At 46.0% G+C, this 12308-nt stretch overlaps 1 protein-coding gene across 1 annotated transcript; it reads left to right on the forward strand.

Annotated features, from left to right (window-relative positions):
• The first annotated feature begins 1536 nt into the window (after positions 1 to 1536).
• DBR1 (debranching RNA lariats 1) lies at positions 1537 to 8906 on the forward strand. Its single transcript, XM_042809391.1, has 8 exons — positions 1537 to 1754; positions 1823 to 1947; positions 2030 to 2110; positions 2903 to 2988; positions 4163 to 4387; positions 5205 to 5285; positions 6799 to 6944; positions 7493 to 8906. Exons 1-8 carry the CDS (start codon positions 1558 to 1560, stop codon positions 8160 to 8162), a joined length of 1611 nt encoding a protein of 536 aa, XP_042665325.1. The 5' UTR covers positions 1537 to 1557; the 3' UTR covers positions 8163 to 8906.
• The last annotated feature ends 3402 nt before the right edge of the window (positions 8907 to 12308 follow it).

Consider the following 12308-nt stretch of genomic DNA (forward strand, 5'->3'; position numbering starts at 1 on the left):
CTGAATGGTTCTATGATTCTATACCTCAAACCCAACAACCACAGAGCTCAGGCTATTTCTTTGGACTCTCCTCACAGCCTGTTCCTATCACCAGCACAGGAGGTGTATCCATTTGGTCACTGAGGAGCAGAGGGCCAGGCACAGAAATGAGGGGCACTTAGAACACACTGAGGCACATAGCCGATGACCGCAGAGCCCAATCTACAACCCAACATGTTAATCATGTGGTGGAGGAGAGCTGCACTTCAGCCATATGGCTTTTAAAGTCTTGAAGGATGGAACAGTACAATAAGGAGCTGAGCATTAACTCACCACTGCTAACCCTATACATAGCAGTGTGCCTGCCTCCCTTTGTGGTCCCGATGCTGTGGAAACTTCAGAGCAATTTTACTCAACACCCGCAGTTCAGTTTGGCAAGTTATGATGCATGATGAATGGTGTACAAATACAAAAACGCTGTAACACAAAAACGTGCAGACTCAGCTCAACACCAATTTGCTGGCGAAAAGTGGCACATGGGGATCAGAAATGAGCCAGAGACAACAAACCCAGGAGTTGCAAAGGCAGCATCAGCTTGCCTTGCCTGGCTGGGGACTGAGCTGGGTGGGGAAGGGCAGGAAAAGATGAGGCTGACTCAGGAAAAGAAAGGTGAGGACCTGGCTGGACAGGGAAATGGAGCGAGGAGGCATCTCCTGGCAGCCTCAGGAGGACCCAGAAGATGGCACATCCCAGGTGAGGTGGCACCTTCTGGGGCTCAGGACCTTGCTGTCAACTATCTGTAGCTTTACAGCATATCTGGGACGTGGCAATGTGAGTGGCTGCTGTCCCCCATAGAAACTGCAAAGCCTTCCCCAGAGAGCTGAGTCCCAGCAGTCACCAGAAGAGCCGAGCACAGCAACAGATGATTTGCTGTTTCTCTGAGGACTCTGGGCAGTGGAAGCCAGGAGAGCTTTTCCCTTCACTTCAGATGGGCTTGGACAAGAGCCCCAAAGAACACACAGTAACCCAACACTGTGAAACCGTGGAACCCATTAGAGAACACTCTTGTTTTCTCAGTAACCAAAGAGAGGCCACTGTGTAATATTTGCTACTTCAGGGGAACAGGAATGTCTCCTCGGTTTGATGATTACAGGGTAAGCAGCAGCGAGTTAATGCTTAACTGCGTCGCTGCAATTTTGTTCAATCCCTCAAGACTGTTAAAATAAAACGTGGAAAAAGTAAGGAGCGGTGTTATTACGTGACGCAGAAATACCGCCCGATGAGTCAGTCCACCGCCCCGCAAAACGAGGAAATCGCTGCTCTGCGAAACGCCACCTGGCAGTCTGCAGGGAAAAGGAGGCAGCGGAGTGAAGTCACCGAGCGTCCCGTGTCTGCTTCGTGCGGGGCTACAAGAAACCGGCTAAAAACCCCTTTGCTGAGCCGCCTGGTACCCCGGCACCGCACTCAGTTCTGCCGCGCCGCGAAGAAAGCACAGCTCCCCCCGTAGCAGTGCGCATGCGCCGCGCGCCCCTTCTGCGTCACGGCTTGTCGGCGCCTGCGCGGTGTCCCGGCGGCGGGATGAAGGTGGCGGTGGCTGGGTGCTGCCACGGCGCCCTGGATAAGATGTACGAGACGCTGGAGCTGCTGCAGAAGCGGCACAACGTGCGGCCCGACCTGCTGCTCTGTTGCGGCGACTTCCAAGCCGTGCGCAACGAGGCGGACCTGCGCTGCATGGCCGTGCCCGCCAAGTACCGCCACATGCAGACGTTCTACCGGTGAGTGCCGCCGGCTCGGCCCACCCGGCCTGGCCGCCCCGCCGCAGCGTGCCGTGTCCCCCCCGCAGGTACTACTCCGGCGAGAAGAAGGCCCCGGTGCTGACGGTGTTCATCGGCGGGAACCACGAGGCCTCCAACCACCTGCAGGAGCTGCCCTACGGCGGATGGGTGGCGCCCAACATCTACTACCTCGGTACGTGCGGCTTCTCCCCGCCTCCCGGTGCTGTCCCCGTTCCCGGCCGTGACGTGCTGCTCCTCTCCGCTCCTCTCTGCAGGTTACGCGGGCGTGGTGCGGTTCCGCGGAGTGAGGATCGGCGGCATTTCGGGCATCTTCAAGTCGCACGACTACCGGAAAGGTACGGCAGGAGTGAGGGGTGGCCTGAGCGGGGTTCGGTTCCCTTTATGTGCTTTATGTGTGCGTGTCTGAGAGGAGCCGGAGATGGGGTCACGAATGACAGCGGGAGTCAGCAGATGGGCAGCTCAGTCAGTCTCACTGCTAAATGTGTGGCTGAATGTATGCTCCTGTCCTGGCATGCTGCTCCAGAGGGGCTTTGGAGGTGGCTTTCAAGCTGCCAAGAACAAAGTAGTTTTTTAGAACACTTAATTCTCTTTAACACCCGTGGGTTTTAACTAAATTTGTTGTTACAGAGCATAAAATTTCTTTATCTGGATACTGCTTGTGGGAGATGAGACTTGAGGTGATAACGCTAACTACTGAAACAATAATTTTACAGTTTGTTCTCTGATAATTCTTGTTTCCATCTACTGTACATTCTGTGGCTGTGTCGGTGTGTGTGCAGGCATAGACCTGATGGAACACAGTGCCCAGGCACCAGTGGAATCACCATCCCTGCAGGTGGTCAAGAGGCATGGAGATGTGGCACTGAGAGACATGGTTGAGCAGAGATAGGTCAATGGTTGGGCTTGATCGTAGAGCTCAGTTCCAACCTTTATGACTCTGTGATATTAACAGGCTCAGGCAGATGTTGCGTGGCTGTGCAGCAAATAGCTCTCTGTTATAAGTATGGCATGTGGTGGTGCAGTGTGTCTGCGAGTAAGGAATGTGGGAAGGAAGTAATGAGGAGTGCTGTCTCACGTGAGAGAGACAAAATCTCTATCGGACAACTATTCTTTTCTCAATGTTCCAGGCCACTTTGAATGTCCACCATACAACCAGCAAACGATCAGAAGTGCTTACCACGTCAGGAACATCGAGGTCTTCAAACTTAAGCAGGTTGGTGAAAAGTCTGTGGTGTTTTCTAAAAACAGTAACAAATAAACCAAGGGTAAATGTTATCTGTTAACTTAAAGATGTTACAGCTGTTTTGAACAGCTAGATAATAAATCATACAAATAAATCTCTGCTAACTTTATTTTATGGTCATTTTATGGTGCCAGTGACCCCGCTATTTCTTTACCAGGTTGTGTAGCTGTGCAAATTTGATCTGAGGCAGGCAGGAGCAGGAGATACTTTGTTAAATGGGCTGAAGCTCAGAAAGGGAGCAAGTCCAGCTGTACTCCAGTCATTGAGCTTTGTTAGCTGTAGGAAGACGTGTGCTACTTTGTCTAATGTCTGAGCTGGTTGATACAAGGTTTACTAATCAACCTTGAACCAGCTGGATGAGCTGATCTCAAATCACAGTTGAAGTTTTTTTGCTCCTACAGCTAGAAACACGAGGGATGATTAGCCTTGTTATTGATCCTGCTTCCCCCTTTGTCACAAGGGCTGCTCTGCGGCTAAGGATGCAGTGTGAATACATGTATATTTATAAGCATCTTGTGAATGATTATTCAGGTAGCCATTGGGTGCTGAAGTGTTCAGAACATACAGAGATGCTAAAAATGGCACAAAGATTTGCTGCCCTTGTGAAGAGCTTGATGCACTTCCCCAGGTTTCTTATTAACTGGCTTTAGGTTTCATCTAGAAGTGTGCTCTGATACAGCTGATGGAAATACACTGAATGTTGAACCAAGATGTACTTATGACATTTGACTGGACTTGTAAGGGATGCTCCCTTTGAGGAGGAATATTATGCTTAGCCATTATCTCTTCTAAACAAAGCTTTAAAAGATCAGTGAAGAAGGCAACTACTCTGATTGTGCGTTACTCTGTAGATCTGGTTTTCAGCCTGTCTTACAAGGTAGCAGTGTATGTAAAACACAGCTGCTGGGCCCAGGAAGGTGCAGTGTGACCTGGGGAGACTAGAGACCCTCGATAGCCTCAAAGGCAGCTGAAAGATGTGCTTGCTGTTATGCTTAATCCCTTTGGAAAGGGAGCCAGGTGCTCAAGGCTAGCTGTATCCGATCTGAAGGAGAGCACTTGCTATTGCATGTTGTCTCATTGTGTTTAATTTTAAAATTTTTCTTGTGCGTGCTTTATTTACACGTATGTGTTTTTTGCTTGATAGTTAAAGCATCCAATGGACATATTTATGTCACATGATTGGCCACGGAGCATATATCACTATGGAAACAAGAAACAGCTGCTTAAAATGAAATCCTTCTTCCGTCAAGAAGTGGAGAGCAACACATTAGGAAGCCCTGCTGCTTCTGAGCTTCTGCAGCATCTGAAACCTAATTATTGGTTTTCAGCACATCTCCATGTTAAGTTTGCAGCTTTCATGCAACACGAGGTAAAGAATAAAACCAAGAGTGTCTGTGTAATCTAATAATTTCAAAAGTCTAATGCAAGTAATATGTTCAGAAAAGCATCTAATTAACATGTATTTGCTTAATAGCTAATATTCAGCTTAAGTCCCAAAGCATTAAGTGGTCCTGAAATTACTAGCTTATGTAAATGAGCGATGTTATAAATCAGAGGTGTTTACCACCTCATCTTCTTCAAGAGCAGCATGAAATAACTCAAGTTACTGCACTTTGAACTTCTGAATTTGAATTTCATAGAAAAGTGCCCTTTTCCCCCTTTTATTGGGGAAGAATAAAACTTGAAAACAAAGATAGAGAAGCAAATTGAGGAGGTAGTGGTTAACCTGAGATGGAGGGTGCCTTGAAGTTGTCTGGCTGCCTACAGTAAAACAATCGGTCCCCATAGGCTGAAAGTTATCGTGTTTGCGTTGTTGCTGAGAGCGATGTGCTGTTCTTATTTGCAGTTCATTAGCTGTAGGAATGGAACTCTAGGTCTGCTGGACTTGAGTCTGTTCGTCATTGTGTTAAAAGTTTTCTTTTGGCATCAAAGCTAAACGTATTCAGCTGCCTTGTTTGAGGGAGAACTGTGGTTCTTGCTTTAGTTTGCTGTCATCAGTGTTCAGATTTCTATTAGACTTTTGCTGATATCTGTCCTCTTTATACTTCAGTTTCTTTTTACAATCCTGTGCTTCTCTATTTCAGAAAATATTGTTGTGTGCAAAATGCGCCTTTAGATTTCTGTATATAACTTGTTTGGAATAGTCACATTTCATATAAATGCTGGTAAAACTTTCTGTTTCCTAGACAAAGTCCAAAGAAGAACTACCCAAAGCAACCAAGTTTTTGGCTCTGGATAAATGTCTGCCTCACAGAGACTTTTTGCAGGTGATGACTGTGTGCCATGGGCTTTTTCACTCGAAGTGATTTAAGTATTTGTATGGGCTGCTAAGTGCTGGGCTCAGATGTAAGCTGAAGACTAATTCTGACAAATGGAGGGACTGACAAGAAACTGGGAGTTGGTGCATGGGTGGAATTGTCTTTGTAAATATTGCTCTTCTGAGTAGGTCTGATGTCCTGTCATGCGGGTGAGATGTCTGTTTTCTCCTACCATTTCCTTCCAGTTGAGAACAATTACTTTTCTTAGATCAGTAGCTCTACCTTAACCTGTACTGAATCTCCTGTTGTGCGTTTCTGATAAAGGTCAGACTTAAAACACAGTCCTGTTTTGAGGCTTTTCTGCTTCTTTCTTGACATAGTTTGGATCAGATAGTGACTTCCTTCGTGTCTGGATTTATGACTTGATCCTGTTTGAGTTTGTAAGTTGAGTACTGTCATTTGTTTCCAGAGGATTTCAAGTGGCTTCCTAGGAGCGTGGTTCTACTTCAGTTTGATTGGTGCTAGGAAGGGTGATAGAAGGCTGTAGGAGTTCTTAATGGAAGTGCCAAACTCATTTTCTAAATGCAAAATAATATTCATGTCCATAGCCTGTGTATGCTACCTGCAGTGCCATCTGTAAAATGGATGAATCTGAAGCCCTTTGATATGAAAGGAGGGAGCTACAGAGATCTTGTTCTTCAAATGCAGTCAAGTCTTAGTTTTACTTTAAAGTAGCTTTTATTTATTGACTTAAAGGTGAGACGATTCATTATCTGTCCTTAGGATGTAAGGTGGGATCTGTTTCCTCTAGTTACTTTTGAAGATGGGAGAGTCTGAGGATGGTGGGCTTTTGCTGTGTGAAAGCACACAGGGCTGCCAGTCCTTGCTTAAAATCATAGTGGAACTGGTCTACAGTAAGACTACTTCCAGCAGTGTGGTCATCCACCTGTGTTTAGCTGTTTTGAACTACATTAAGAAATGGAATTGCTGAACGTATTATTTAAAATCACAGCTCACTGCTGCAGGTTGGCTCATCTGAATTGTTTGATTTGGCTTGATGTCACTGAAGGTGAAGTGATCTGGGCTTCAATATGTTGTCTGTTTTTAAAAATAATTGATGTTAACCTCATTGCTGTGCTAAGAATGTATGTAGCAAAATAACCATTGCCTTCAATTCTGTCCATGTTTCTTAAAAGACATGGTTTAAATTCTTGCCTTCTAAACTGTCTAACTGTCCAGTGGCTGGCAGCAGTGAGGAGAGATTATTTTTAATTGCTCTAAGATAAAAGAAGAAGAATGTTATGGAAGTGCCTCCTATAATCACTGATTGTCCTTTCTTACCTCCTTGTGGCAATAAGTTCCTAGGTAGTCCTTGAGAGGACTTGTTCGACTGAGGCTACCAGCTCAGTGTAATTCTAACCTGACTGAAACTGTACCATGAAAGTAACACTTCAAACTTTAATCGCTTTCTGGTATCAAGAGAAATATCTAATCTCTTGGTTTGTTTGTTTCTTTTGAACAGATAATAGACATTGAGCATGATCCTACTGCAGGTGACTCGCTGGAGTATGATGCTGAATGGATTGCAGTCCTCAAGGCCACCAACAGTCTGATTAATGTGACTCAGAGCTCGTGGAATGTGCCTGAAAATAATGGCCTCCATGCAAAGTAGGTAGCATGCAAAGTAGAAAGTAAAGCGTGACTTAGGGAGGCTGGAATTATATGTATGTTATTATTGTTCTTCTGCAGTCTCTAACGTTTCTAGGATGTGATAAAACGAATGATTGTAGAATGTCAAATGATTTGGAAAACAAAGGAGAGGATGACAAGCTGTGCTCTTAGAGCTTACAACTTCCTTACTGCTCTGCACAGGCAGTTAATTTTGTTTGCAAACTTAGCACCACTTGCAGAGCCAAAAATACATGGTGGCTGATTTCTTTGTCAGTTGCTGTGCTGCTGAAAATCAGGCTGGGTTATGGGGTGGTGAATGCTCTCTGGGTCGGCTGGCGTAATACAGAGACCCTGCTAGGAGAGCAGTGTCAGTATTGCCCTAAGGTAATATGCCTTCCAGGAAAAAAACAGTTTAAGAAACTGTCTGTGTAAGGTGAATTTGTTACCCATGTTTAAACATTTTTCTTTGCAACGAGAAGAGAAAATAGCTTTAGATTAGCTGCACTCTTTTTAACTTGATGTACTTACTTGATGAACTTACTTAGGTGGGATTACAGTGCAACAGAAGAGGCCATCAAGGAGGTGTTAGAAGAACTGAATCATGACCTCAAAATTCCTTGCAACTTCACCTTGACAGCTGCTTGTTATGATCCCAGCAAGCCCCAAAAGAACATGGAACCAGTTCACACCATCAATCCACAGACCACTGAGTTTTGTGCCCAGTTTGGCCTCACTGACATCAATGGCAGAATCCAGCAGGTTAAAGAAGAGGGCTCAGTACGTGGAGAGTATGAAGAGGAAGAAGAGGAAATGGACAGCAGTGGGTCAGCAGAGGAACCTAGTGAATATAATACTGATAACTCTGGGCTTTCGTCCATTAATCCAGATGAAATAATGCTGGATGATGAAGGTGGTGATGAAGATTTGAGCACGTGTTCCGTAGATCCTTCCCCTGATCATCCTCCTGAGTTTTCTGCAAGTTTTTCTGACATCAGGATCATGCCAGATTCCATGGCGGTATCATCTGATGATGCTATGGACTCCACTAATGAGGAACTGGAGAAATCTGGTGTGAATAAGCAGGTGGAAGAGAAGAGCATGAATGAGAGACCTTTAAAGCGTGTTAGTGGTAGCGAAAATGGGAACAGTGGCATTAAAATTAAGAGAAGGAATCAAGCCATCTATGCTGCAGAGGATGAAGATGAAACAAAATAGCACTACATGATTTATAACTAAGTTCACTCCCCACTTATTTATGCAATGGTGATGAGAACTATGGTGAATTGCTCATGCTTTTAACATTATTTGATCTTAATCATGCTGCTTCCTTCAGCTGAAGAGGCACAGTGTACCTCTTGCAGGGAAGAATGTTTCACTAGATTAAACACTTCAGTCACAAGTGAAATTCTGTAGCAAGTACTTTGTCAAAGGATTTAAGTCATGTGTAATCAGTTGGTTTTTGCTTCAGTTCTTGGTTATCAGTTTTTACTCAGTATCCTGTGCTGTACTGCTATACAAGATTCACCATGCTTGTTTAACGAGAGCTCTTAAACTGTAACTGAAATCAAAGTGAGGGGATGTTTGACTCGGGAGATTGAACTATTTGCTTTTATTGCTTTTGTCTTGTTTTATACTGGTATATTTTTTTTAATACAAAGTAGCATATGCAATAACTCTATGGACTAAATTTGAAAGCAGAATTCCCAGGATAACAAAACAGCAATAGAAGAGTGAAGGCTGCTTCTGGTGACATTTGTGCTGTAGAAAAGCTTCATGGTCAAAAACAGAACTATGTGTATTGTCTATTCTAATATTTTTTCAGTAGAGAACCATGTCTCAATTTGTAGCATGAGTTTTATGAGGACCATGGAGGACTACTGTTCTTAAAAACTCGTGTGCTGTTTCTTAAAAGTTGAGAAACATACCTTAAATTAAAATGCAGCTATGTAGCTTCCTGAATGTGAATGTCAGCACAGTCTCAATTCTTACTAATTAAGGTTGTGTTATCATGTAATCTGATAGTAAGTTGCTTGAGACAGCAATGCCTACTGTTATCTTTAGCCCACATTTTTGCCTGCTGCTCTCTTTGTTAGTATGCAACTTGCCCAATTCTTAGAGCTTAGCTTGGAATTTTCCAAAATACCATTAATAAACCTGAGGGAGAACAAGGCCTGCCAGGATATAGATCTTGGAAATTGAAATCTCATTTCTACTCTTCTGTTTGCTCTGAATTACTAGCAAACAAATCACATATTTATGGCCTCAAAGGCTGTAAGATAACAGAACTTAATGGATTAATTAGAATGATGTTTTTAAGTACTATAGACTGTAAAACTAACAGGTCTAATGACACGTGAAAGTTCTACTGGTGTTCTGAAACTCTTGAGCTTTCAGAGTCAGAGGGATTTCCTCAGGACTGTGCCACCCTTGGTACCAGAAGTTCCTCCGCTGTGCTTTTATTCCTCTAATGCCTGAGCTGTGTGAAGTTGAGCTGAGTGAAATGGATTGGGGGTATGGGTTGTAGCAGGCAAGCACTTCAACTTCTGTCTTTACCATCAGTTTCATGTTCTGAGATGCATTTTGTTTCTCAGCAGTTCATTATGGGGGAAAAAAACAGCTCGTAAGTATTCAAGAGCTAGGGAATGTCAGTGCTCCCCACAGTTCTGATTTATACTGGTGTGCTGATACCATTAACATCCTGTTCTTTGTTTCTCCTCCCTGCCAGAGAACAGTACTTTATTCACTGAGTTGTAGGACAGTATTAATGCTGCATCTCTATGTCTGTCACAACATCCACCAAAGAGAACTATGGTAAGATGGATGAAGGATTTGAAGTGTTTAGAGTAAACCTCAGGTCATCTAAAGTCACCATTAAAGTCACTAGGTTACTGAAAATAGTTGAGTACCCTTTGGACTCCTGGATCTGCAGTGCACAAAATCTTAATGCCTATGTTTTCCCACAGTCTGAAGATTATAATAGTAATAAAGTATTCCGTCTGTAGTATCAGATGCAATTTGGAAGTATAAAATAGAGTAAGAACTTGGAAAAACTACTCAAGGCATAGGTTACCTTTAATAGCCCATTTTAGTCTGGCTTTCTGTGTCTTTGTTTGGTTGTTGCACCTGCCCTTTTTGCTTAATGAGTTTTGGCTTTCTAGAAAGCAGGAGAACGCCAAGACAGAATACTAACTTCTGGATCTCTAGAGATTCAGAATCTCCCTACAGGTGGAGGGCAGATGTTGAACTCTTCAGGGAACTGCTTGGCAGGGTGACATGGGAGAAAGACCTGGAGGGAAGAGGGGCCTGAGAAAGTTGATTGGCATTCAAGGACCATCTCCTCCAAGCCCAGAAGCAGTGCACCCCAAGAAGAAGGCATCAAGAATGGCTGGAGGCCTCAGTGGATCAGCAAAGATGCTCCTGGACTTGCTTGAGCTAAAAAAAAAAAAAAAAAAATCTGTAGGGAGTGGAAGCACAAACAGGTTTCCTGGGAGGACTACAAATAAGTTGTCTGAGCAGCCAGAGATCAGGTTAGGAAAGCCAAAACCCAAACAGAATTCAATCCAGCCAGGGACATGAAGGGGAACGAGAAGAAACTGTACAAGTTTACGAGTGATAAAAAGAAGGTCAGGGAATATGTGAGTCCTCTCTGGAAGGAAACTGAAGATCTGATCATGAGGGATACAGAGAAGGCTGAGGTGTTCAATGGCTTCTTTGCCTCAGTCTTCACTGGCAAGGACTTAAGCCACACTGCCTGAGTTGCAGAAACCAATGGTAAGAACTTTAAGAAGGTAGATCTGCCCACTGTAAGTGAAGATCAGGTTTGAGACCATCTAAAGAACCTGAAGGTGCAGAAGTTCGTGGGACCTGATGAGATATATCCACAGGTTCGGAGAGGGACAGTGGGATTGAGTGCATCCTCAGCAAGTTTGCAGCTGATACCAAGCTGAGTGGTGCAACTGACACTGGAGTGAAGGGATGCTATCCAGAGGGACCTGGACAGGCTTGAGAGGTGGGCCTACGCCAACCTTGTGAAGTTCAACAGGGCCAAGTGCAATGTCCTGCTCGTGGGCCAGGGCCGTCCCAAGCACAGATACAGGTTGGGCAGAGAATGGCTTGAGAGCAGCTCTGAGGAGAAGGATTAGGGAGTATCAGTTGATAAAAGATTCAACATGAGCCAGCAATGTCCACTTGCAGCCCAGAAGGCCAATTGTATCCTGGGTCACATCAAAAGAAGCATAACCAGCAGTCTGAGGGAGGTGATTCTGCCCTTCTACTCTGCACTCGTGGGACCCCGCCTTGGACACTGCATCTACTTCTGTAGGCCCAGTAGCAGAGGGATGTGAAGCTGTTGGAGCAGGTCCAGAAATGAGCCGTGAAGATGATCAGAGGGCTGGAGGACCTCCCTTATGGGACAGGCTGAGAGAGCTGGGGCTCTTCAGCCTACAGAAGGCTCCAAGGAGACCTTACAGCAGCCTTCCAGGACCTGAAGGGACCTACAGGAAAGATGGGAGGAACTCTTTATAAGGGCAGGTAGTGAGGATAAGGGGAGATTTAGACTAGATATTAGGAAGAAGCGGTGGTGAGCCATTGGAACAGGTTGCCCAGGGAGGCTGTGGATGCCCCCCCCGGGAGCACTCCAGGCCAGGCTGGATGGGGCTGTGAGCAACCCGGGCTATGGGAGGTGTCCCTGCCTACAGCAGGGGTCGGAACCGGGTGATCTGAAAGGTCCTTCCAACCCAAACCATCCTGTTTCTCTCTCTCTCTTTTTAAATGAAGCATAATAGCATCCACCGAGCAGAGTGCAGATGTAAATGTAATTAACACGTATTTTTTCTACCACGACCCACAGCAGCTCCATGCCCTGCGTGGCAGCTATCTGCGTCCCCCGCAGCTCCCCTCCCCACAGCCTCCTACACGTAGCTGGCATTTCTAGCTGTCAGTTGGATGCGTGAAGACCAAGTACTCCACGAAAGCACGTAAAAAGGCTGGGGAAAACTAACGCGGCTCAGTCAGTTCCTAAGACGCAGAGCGCTATGAGAGAAGCGTGAGGGCAAACACCCAGCGGTCGACCCAACAGGGAAGGAATCCCCCCTCCTGCTTCAGCCCCAGCGAGGGACGGGCGGGAGGAGCGCCGCACGGCCGGCGTTAAGCGCGCGGCAGGGCCCTCCGCACAGGCGGGGTTAAGGCCGCAACGGGGCGGTGGCGGCGCGCGCGTGCGCTTCGCGCCGAGCCTATCGCGCACGCGCCGCGGCGGCCGGCGGCAAGCAGCGGAGTTTCGGCATCGGCCGATTCGCCGCCCGCGAGGCCGCGGCGCTCCGCCCACCGCGCACCCCCCCCAGCCCGCTCGGCGGCGCAGCGCCC

Source organism: Centrocercus urophasianus, unplaced genomic scaffold (genome assembly GCF_019232065.1).
Source record: "Centrocercus urophasianus isolate 14NV4802_14NV808 unplaced genomic scaffold, USGS_Curo_1.0 seq_1190, whole genome shotgun sequence".
NCBI classification, from domain to species: Eukaryota; Metazoa; Chordata; class Aves; order Galliformes; family Phasianidae; genus Centrocercus; species Centrocercus urophasianus.